At 43.0% G+C, this 9798-nt stretch overlaps 1 protein-coding gene across 1 annotated transcript in view; it reads left to right on the top strand.

The window, feature by feature from the left end:
• Positions 1-5481: 5481 nt before the first annotated feature.
• The window catches only part of GFRA1 (GDNF family receptor alpha 1), a 147380-nt gene continuing 143063 nt past the window's right edge, over positions 5482-9798 (top strand). The window contains exons 1-3 of the mRNA XM_027740032.2: positions 5482-6009; positions 7090-7392; positions 8605-8688. Coding sequence (XP_027595833.1) covers positions 5970-6009; positions 7090-7392; positions 8605-8688 — 427 coding nt within the window. The 5' untranslated portion in view covers positions 5482-5969. The remainder of the gene's footprint in view (positions 6010-7089; positions 7393-8604; positions 8689-9798) is intronic.

Raw genomic sequence — 9798 nt, 5'->3', positions numbered from 1 at the left:
AGTTGTCATCACTTTCAATTAAAGATGGGAAGGAAATGAATCTACATGTAAGTGAAGCATTATGCAAATACAATACCAACAGTCTCATTTTTAACATGGATTTTCTCAGATCCTGGTCAAGAATCTGATTTCAATGTTCTGAAATGTTTTAGTGTTTATGCTTTCCACAGTTATGTTTTTAAAGCAGCGTGGATGTTATATTCTTAGAGCAATTCGAACAATTAGAATAAGTAATTTTCTAGCTCTAATTTTTCTGCAAAGATGATGAGGTTCACTAATGTAAATATATTTTACATAGTAAGGTTTCAAGTTAAACCAATCTATGGCCTTTGTTTAATCACATGAGTCGCTAATACCCAGGGGATGCTAAAGGTTGATGCTGCTGGCATATTTTTTGGAAGCTGAAGTTTCAAATGATGATGTTCTAGCATCTGAAGGGTATTGCTCTAGATTTTCTAGGTACCTGAATTAATAATAGTTAATATACGACATTTCATTTTTTGGTCATCTTTTATACTTTTACCTAGCTGTGTCACACTGAGTCTCTTTGATGGCTGTTTCCTCTTGTGCCATGGAATTCAGAGCCTTGTTTTGCTGAGGAGTCAGGAATCCCTTCCCACGTCAGCCTGCATTGTCCCCACCAACAGCCAGGGGGAGGCATTATCCCATTTTTAAAGGAACAAGCCATCAATCGAGGGATGCAAGGACCGGTCTGTCCTAACAACTCTTTCCTTACTAGTTTGGGCAAACATCGGTGTCTATGCCTTGATATCAATATTTAGAGTTAAATGGAATAATTTCTATAAGATACAGAGCTTCACAAGTGGCTGCAGTTCTGTCTGTATTTTCACACTTTTTGGGTTAAGCAGTATGTCGTGTTTCTTCACTACAAACTCTGAACTGCATTGTACTGTTTTAGTGTTCATGTATCTTTTCTACTGAAATCATACTCGGGTCATATATTACATGAATTCACAGAGGAATTCTGCAGCTTTGTTTTTCTTTATCTTTTTTTTTTTTCTTTTCTTTTTCCTTCCAGGTGGCCTGTTACTACACCAACCTCTGGTGAGGACAGGGAAGCAAGAGTTTAGGAAAAACTTCTTGGTCAAGAACAGCTGAGAATAGTCAGTTTTGGGAATTCACTATCAGGTCTGCTTAAAGCAGGGGCAGGGGGTGTAGTTTGTAGATGATGAATTTCTTTTCTTATACTTTTGCATCAATTAAGTCACTTTGTGATCTGGTTTGCACTTCCACGTGTTTTTTATTTGATTGCTCTGTGAATGCTCATTGCTTACTTTGCTTTTGTTTTATGTTTTCTCTGATGCTTACTGAAAGCTCTAAACCCAAATAAATGACAGGTTCAGTAAAAACTCAATCTTGCTTTTGTGCTGCAAAAGCCCATTCAAGGCTTCATAAGCCCCTCAAAATTGATTTTTGGAGCACTGTTATTTAATCTGCCCTTTACAAAACTTTAATGCCTTGAGCAAATCCTTCTTGCCTTATTCCCACCACAAGGCACTTCGACTTTATGGTAAGCAGATAAATGTAAGACAAAAAAATGCAGTTCAGATTGTTTCCCCAGTCCCTTGTAATTCTCTAACTTCTCTATTCTCCCTTTCCCATTATTGAATAAAGCCTCCCGTGTAAACACTACTTTTTGTGCTCCAGTGGCACACAGACTTTTTCCCATCAGTTGCTTGCTCTCCCCCATCTGCTAGATCTGACTCATTAGTTCAGCTTCAGCTTTTCTTCACCTATTCACTCCCCAAAGAATTACATTTAAAGTTCATGGCACTGTTCTTATTCTCAGCATACTTTCTCTTCACATACCTACCAGCCCTGAAGATAATACTGTGTAATGTTCCCTGGGCTCACTGACTCCAACTTCAATATTTTCTTGCAGAGTTTGGTCTTCAAAATGAGGTGTACGGCAGAGATGGCAAAGGGAATCTGCAGGCTAACTGTGGACCAGGCAAGGTATTAATTCAACTTTCAGCTCCTGGGTACGTTGTCAGCTGAACTCCTGCCAGCCAGGCCAACCCAGTGCAGAGCTCCAACACTGCAGCTTTTGCAAGTGGAACTGGCTGCAAAACAACATCCACTGTGTTTGAGACAGGTCTCTTTGCACGTGATGCCCTTTTAAGAGTTTGCTGTCAACCTCTAATTGACATGCAAAGGGTGAGGCAGAAGGACATCCAGTAAAACTGAATGCAGCAAAATTTGTGTTCTGACTTCGCACACCTTCTCTGCCTGGCCTCCAGGGTCAGGTGGTTCTGATTACAGGTTGCTGTTTCTTGATGCATTCAGAGCATTTGGGACCTGGCTGCAAGGTGCCAGGGAGTTTAACAGTGACCACTGTTAGGGGTTACACTTACCTCAACCTGCTTGGAGAGAAAAGTGTTTGAAGCACTGTCTCTTACTGAAGTTTTAGTATCAAAGAACCCCACGATCCTCATTACTTTGTCTTTTCTTCATGAAAAATTTTCAAGAAAAGGATGCCAACTATTGTAAAATAGCTTCCAATTAGAAAGAACCCAGTAACTAAAAGCACTTAAATACTGAAGTACCATCAGTTAATGCCGGCAGCAAAGAGCTTGGAGTAGTTAGTTCTGTCTTCCAAATTATTTATACTGCGTTGTCACCTTGCTTCTAATGAAAGCTTCCTTACGAGCTGCACCTTATATATGTTATGTTATATTAATTGTCCTGAAAGTTTTTTTAATAAAACTCTATCAACAGAGTATTAAAAAAGCTTAAAAATCTTTAAAAATGTTTGTTGTAGGTACTTCTGTATGGCTTATTCTTTTATTCTTCATTTGACTGAAGAAGATTGTGAGTGGAGTGATTGACAGATACAAATTGTAAGATGGATTTTGGTTTGACTGAAATCAACAGTGAGGCATCCATTGACTAAATTTTAACCCAGAGGGGGTAAAAGGCAATTGGAAAACAATGTGCAAAGAGCAGAAGCATTATGACTCCAGCCACAGAGTGGCTTGTGGTGTTTCGTCTGGTATATTTTTAAATTCTTGAAAAAACTAATAATGATTTGTAGCTACAATTTGTGGCACACTACTATACATAAACAATACTAATAAAACATGGTGCTTCAGTTCAGGAAAGCTGCATAGCTTGTGTGTTAATAGGACACCAGTTCAACACACAAGTAACCTCAGCTACCCAAAACCACAATGATCCTCTAGAGAGAGAGTAAAGTACAAGTGCTGTCTCAGGGCTAATTTCCAGGACATGGAAATTAGTTTAGTCATAAATGGAAAGGATAGGGACTACCTAAAAAATAGTTAAAAAAAGGTAATTTCTGCTGTGGAACAAATGTCCTTGTGATTTTGAAGAAGCTTTTTTGCACCTGTGGTCCTGTTAAAGACTGTGCAGCAGGTGGATATTCTGAGCAACTGTATGTAGCATGAACTTTCTTCTCAGATTTTGTTTTTCAAACATGGTTTTGCATTTAAAACTTTGTTTCGATTAAAACATTTTAACCCTTTTTCATTTTTGGTGGTAGTTGTCCAGAGATGAGTCAAAATACTGGCAGGAGGAGTGTTTAGGGGCAATATTCAGAATTTTGGATGCATGTTTTCCAGCTGTCTTGTTATTTCTGAACTGTCAGTGACATTTTATTTGACTTTTAAAACTTAAAACATGATTTCGGTTTTACTGTAATAATAATCACCCCACAAAATCTGTGTTTTACAACAGCATAAGTAGCTATTAATGCAGAGATTTGCAATGTGTTGCTTTTATAGGCCAAATAACTTCTGTGTATGTGTATATAAGTATTCAGGACATTAAAGCATGAATGATTTCGTAAAAAGTGGATTTCAGTCTTATTTTCAGTTGCTATACCCTGCTGTGAATGGTGTAGCTATTTCTGATTTAGACTTCTAAATAACAGAAGAATTATGCTACCTCTATATTAGATATACAGATAACTTCTATACAAAGCTTATTATGTGCCATAATGGTGTCAAAATTACTAGCAAAGAAGTAATCATCTCTCTGTATCACCCAGTTCAATTTGTATTGAAGTGTTTGGGAGGCCAACTTGTTTCATTAAATACCAGCTACTTGAAAGGGTGAAGCTGTCTTGAATTGTCAATGCTATCACCACCTTAGCACCTTCTAATTATCCTGAAATATTCTAGAAATCTGGTCTTTGTGTTTGTTTTTCCAATTCTGTCCTTGTCGGAACAGCAGATAATAGATTTTGTGACTATATAACAGTATGGGCCTCTTCGTATTAAACAACCAAAACACAAAAGTTGTGACTTAATCAGTTGCAACTTGACATCACTATTACAACTTCACCGAAAGAACCAGTACGCTGTGCAGGTTTTTTTGGGTTAAAAAAAGCCCCTTCTGTGACTGTTGCACTCTCTCTATATCCTGGCATATGCTAAGCTTTTAAATAAGTGTTTCTGAAGTACCTCACAACAGTTTAGCTCCATCTGCCATCCAGTTTTTGCTGTAAAAGTGGCCAGCCTGATCATCTCCCATCTCATGAGGCAAGGCAAACTCCTTTAGGCAAAATTTATTGCAAGGAAAGGCAAATTCCTTAAGTCAAATGAGCGAAATAGCTTGTTGACAAAACTGCCAAGGAACGTATACACTGACTTAAAAAAAAAGAAATAAAAAAATTAATAAGACCAACCCAAACAACTGAACACATTTGGTTGCAGCTAGAACATAAAAACACCTGAATCGAATTTTCCACATATGAAAACAAGGAAATCTGGAAACTGATGCTATTTCAGGCTAATTGCATTTTGTTGGGTTTCGGGAGAGCGGTACATAGTAGCAACTGGGGGAAAAACCACTAAATAGTTCTCTGTTTGAACCATCTGTCACGAATATGGGACATATGTTCTCTTTGTTTATTCAGGAGCCAAGTGGAAGCCGATACACTCCGCTCGGCCCCGGCCGAGGGCTGGACCGCACCGCGCACCGCAGGGATGCGGGTCCCGGCTCGGCGGGCGCAGGGCTCGCCCGCCCCATTCCGGGACGCAGGGGAGGGACGGGCGGTGCCTCCGCCACCCCCGGGTCGCTGCGGGACGCTTCGGGCTTCCCCCGCGGGCGGCGGGGCCGGCAGAAGGAGGCTGTGGCCGCCGATCCCCTGCGGAGGGCGGGCGGGGAGCGGGTCATCCCTGGGGCCGCCGCCTCTCCCCCGTCTCGCTCAGCGGCCGCTCGGAAACGCTCCGGAGCCGCCGGGGCTCCGCTCTGGGCGGCGGAACCGGAGGGGCCGCGCCTCCCGCCCGTACCCATTTCCCTGCCAAACTTTGGCTGCCGCCGCCGCTGCCGGCGGTGACACCCGCGGCCACCCCCGCCCCGCCCCGGCGGAGAGCGCTCCGCGCAGCCTGCGCGCCCCCGCGCACCGCCCCGGCCCCGCCAGTCAATAAAGTTGCGGTCTGGGGGCTGAAGGGGCGAATTGCCCCGGGGGGCTCGGGGAAGCCGCGGGTGCGGAGCTGCCGGCGGGGCCGGGCGGGCGCTGCGGGTCTCGGGTGTGCCCCCCCTTCTCCCGCCCCCGTATGCTCTCGGTCCCTCCCTGGGAACAGGCGCTGCCCACCCAAGGAGGCGACCGGCGCTCCTGCCCCGCTGCCGCTCGCTCGCACACACACAGACACAGACACACACACACACATATACCCGTGCGTGCGCCTCTGGCTCCGCACTGGAGTCAGTGCTGGTGCGTGCAGGTTGCTCAGACCTGAAATCTAAGGGAAAAGCTCAGCGTTTGCGTCGCTGCTCCTGCCGCCGGTGGTGGTAGCGGTGAAGAGAAGAGGGGCTTGTGTGATTTTTTTTTTTCTTTTTCTTTTTTTTATTCCCCCCCCCATTGAATTCAATGGATGTGAACTTGGAACCTTTGGACCTCGGTGGTTTTGGAATATCTACATGCTGATCCTTTTTATTTTGACACATCAAGTTGTTTGGGGAAACCATCCGAAGACAGCAAGATGTTTCTCGTTCTCTTGTACTTCGCTTTGCCCTTAGTGGGTAAGTTGCCGGTGCCTGATTTCGGTCTGTACATCGCTTCCTAAAGCAAAGCGTAGAGTTTACGGGATCGGGAGCCTGACGGTTGTCAGTCTATTGTTTAGGCAGAATAGTGAAGTTTCCAGTAGTTTTTATGGCTCTGTCTCACATCAGTTAGCCTGGTCCACATTTAAAGCTTTGTGAGGTTACAGACTTCGATACTTGCCTGTCTAGCCTCTTGTTAAACTGGGTTCTCGCAAGTTACAGGGAAACTTTTCATTTAAATAAAAGAAGGCTGCCTGGGGAGGGTGGGGGGTGACAAGAGCCAGCTGAAGGACTATATCTTCACCTGCACCTGGCAGCGTGCCCGACTGCTAGTGGTTTACAGCCCAAACTGGTTTCCTTTCCACAGGAGATGTTTGCGTTTCCATCCGCATGTGTCTGAGGGAGCATGACAGGGGCACGATGGAGAGGAGAGAGTTAATGTAATTTGCTTTGTTCTCCTGCAAAAGCATCATGCGTGGAGAGAACTGGGGGGTAGAGAGGGGGAGAAGAGTAATAAATTCTACCTTTATACATATAGAATAAGCAAAAATGTGTACAGCCTTTAAAAAGTGACGCCAAGACAGGCTAATATCAATTAGTGAGGATACTTATCTCTCTGAGCGGGCTGTTCCTGGATGTAATTGAAATTACAGCAAAGCTCTTGTGGAAAGGGAGGCTGAATATTTAACCCCTCAGTTAAACCCTCGGATGGAAAGCTGATTTGTTTCACCAAAGTGGATCTATGGAATAACGAATGCTTGTTTTGTCAGGCACATTAACCCCTGTGGGTTTTCTTTCCTTTTTGTGTTTCCTCATAAATCAACCATCAGGGTTAAAAGTTACCTTTTCTTTGGACTTCCTCAAAAAGTGGATCTAAACCCTGGGTCCTTTTTTCTAAGGCGTAGCACGAAGCCAGGTTTGCAAGGTGCTGCCCGTGGGGTTGGCTGCATGTGCTACGTGAGGAGGTGCCCGGTGCTTCCCAGATGCTTCTTTGGAGCTCCGGTTAAATCCGCCTTCTCCCTCAAGGAGTGTTTGTTGGTTTATGTCTCCTCTCTGTAGATGTACTTTTGTGTGCAGAAGTGAGCGGGCTGCCTGGAGGGGACCGCCTCGACTGCGTGAAAGCCAGCGATCAGTGTCTGAAGGAGCAGAGCTGTAGTACTAAATACAGGACACTGAGGCAGTGTGTAGCCGGTAAAGAGAGCAACTTCAGCCGGGCCACGGGCCTGGAGGCGAAGGACGAATGCAGAAGCGCCATGGAAGCTCTCAAGCAGAAATCCCTGTACAACTGTCGCTGTAAGAGGGGCATGAAGAAGGAGAAAAACTGCCTGCGCATTTACTGGAGCATGTACCAGAGCTTGCAGGGTACGTTGCAAAGCACAGAGCCGCCCCACTCCCCCGGTGCAGGGTGTGGGTTTGCAGCCGCTCACATCCGCAGTTTAGCGGCTGCCACTGAGCCCACCCGGGCTCTGACCCCGGAGCTCACATTGTGCTCTTCAGCTGCGAACTGAGGACCTTTCATCCGCCTCAAGGCCAGCTGCTGCTCCGTCTCCTGTTGTTGGGAAATCCACAATGAGAGTTTCCTCCAGGGGACCCAGCTGACCTTTCTAAACCAGAGTCGAAAGATAAGGGCACTAGCATGTGCAAGAGCCACAAAAACAATCATTTGGAGACGTTTTCCTAATAATATTAGAACTGATTAGTTAGGACTCACCTAACAAGATCACAGGACACTGGGACTAGTTTCTTAGCTTTTTGCTGGAAGTTAAATGTAATATGAAGAGGAGCATTGTTTTAAGGAAAAGTTTATTTTTTCCTTTCCTGTATTTCCCTGGGCATGCTGAGGCAGAAACAACACCCCAAGTTTATGGTTCCTGGAGGACTTAGATATGCCAGTTAGAAGGGATGTGACACTGGTTCACTTGTAGCTTCTGTTATTCATATCACTTGCAAATTTCCCACAGTGTACTGAGAACAGTCAGGTCCTCATTTGAGAGACAGCATTTTTAGCATTTGTAGCTCTATTTGGCTGTGGCCCTGGAGGTGAAGGTGCAGTCTTTAATTTCAGTGTGGTCTCCATTTAACTTTTTTTTTTTTTTAAGTTGCTTCTGCAGAACAAGAAATAATGCATTCCTGTTCATTTATCCATATGTTTTAATATATGTTTTTCAGCTACCTAAAATAATGAATATTTTCTGTATCATAAAAAGTTTATCTTCCACTAGCATCTTGTTAGGAGTGTTTTGTTCCAAAGATGCTAGTTTTTGGCTGTTAGCTGGGCTTCTCTAAAAAAGAGCTCTGCTGTTACAGTGAAGAGGGACACCCTTGCTTCTCTCCTGCTGGCATGAGATGGGACAGTCTCTGTGATGTCACAGGCTGTCTCTGAAACTTATGACCTTATCCAAGGAGGAAGGAGAGAAAAGATCTAGTGAGAGTTTCTTTCAGGTGTTTTTATAGATAAGTAGCCACTTAAACAGGTTAAAGGGGAGTACGTTTTTCTGTTACAGAGTAAAAGTAAACAAATCTTACCCTGACTTTTTGTATAAGAAAAAAATCCAAATATTTTTTTGTCCTTAGGAAATGACTTGCTTGAAGATTCCCCTTATGAGCCAGTTAACAGCAGACTATCAGACATATTCAGGCTAGCACCAATTGTATCAGGTAAGCAGATTTAACATTTTTTAACTGATACTTGATTTTGTAATTGAATTATGGAACTTTAAAGCACTACTCTCATAAGTAAAAAGAAATGATAATGGCTTCCTGGATTTAGGAACTTCATAATCTAGTTGCACAAAAGAAAAGACTAATCGGTTTTGAAATAATAGTTAAAACTGAAAGAATGCTTGGCAGAATGGCAATTTGTATTCTTTTCGAGTCATTCTTGACAATAAATGCTAAATTTTCCTGTAGGTGGCAATCTGATTCCCTGTGTTCCCAATTTACAAATCAGTTCTTTTTTGGGAATTTGGTCAGTGCAAGTTACCTGCTATTGACATTATGGAAGATCAGAAGATAGATCTTTCTAATGTTTGCATAAGGGAATGCTTTATAGTTTAATACAGTTTTGTTTAAAACAAAATTCAGAGTTAAGGTAAGGTTTGTCTTCTTTTCTGGAACTGCTGCCTGTTTAAAGAGCCTGTTCACAACTTCCTCCTTTTTCTGGTTTTGTGTTTGTTGTTTTGTTTTTTTTCCCCCTTGGTGTGTGGCTGTCTCTAAGAACCTTTTTATCATATTTCGAATACGTTGCTTGGTGATTTAACTGTGATGTTTGTTCTTTATCAGCCTAAATTATACCCATTCTGGATAATATTTATTGAAAACACCATTTTGGGGGGGCACTCACTGGGGTTACAGGTTGGAATTGCATTTCTTTTTAGGAGTTTCAGGAAGTCTTGTGAGGATGCAGTCCGTACTCGGGACATTTATTTGTTTAGCTACATAAATTGAACGTGTGTAAATTGGACAGTGCTGAAGCTGTAGTTAACTGACATGCTATGGATAAGCAGTAGGAGATGGCTCTTTAAAAGAAAAAAGAAAAAGACCAGCCAGAGTGGCTTGACCAGTTTCTAGATGTACTTACACTTTTTAGAACTCAAAGTCCCATTAAAAGCCACGGGGGCTTAGGTTGTTAAGTATTTAATGGTACAGGTTTTCAAAGGCATATAGATACATAAAATGTAGGTAACTGCCCATTGGGATTTTCAGAAAGGACTAAGTGATTTAAAAAGGCGTTAGATGCCCAGGCAGTTTTGAAAATTCTAAGTGCTT

The sequence above is a fragment of the Pipra filicauda genome, unplaced genomic scaffold (assembly GCF_003945595.2).
Source record: "Pipra filicauda isolate LSUMZ 115617 unplaced genomic scaffold, ASM394559v2 scaffold584_size286106_pilon, whole genome shotgun sequence".
NCBI lineage: Eukaryota > Metazoa > Chordata > Aves > Passeriformes > Pipridae > Pipra > Pipra filicauda.
This window is presented reverse-complemented; position numbering and strand designations above follow the sequence as displayed.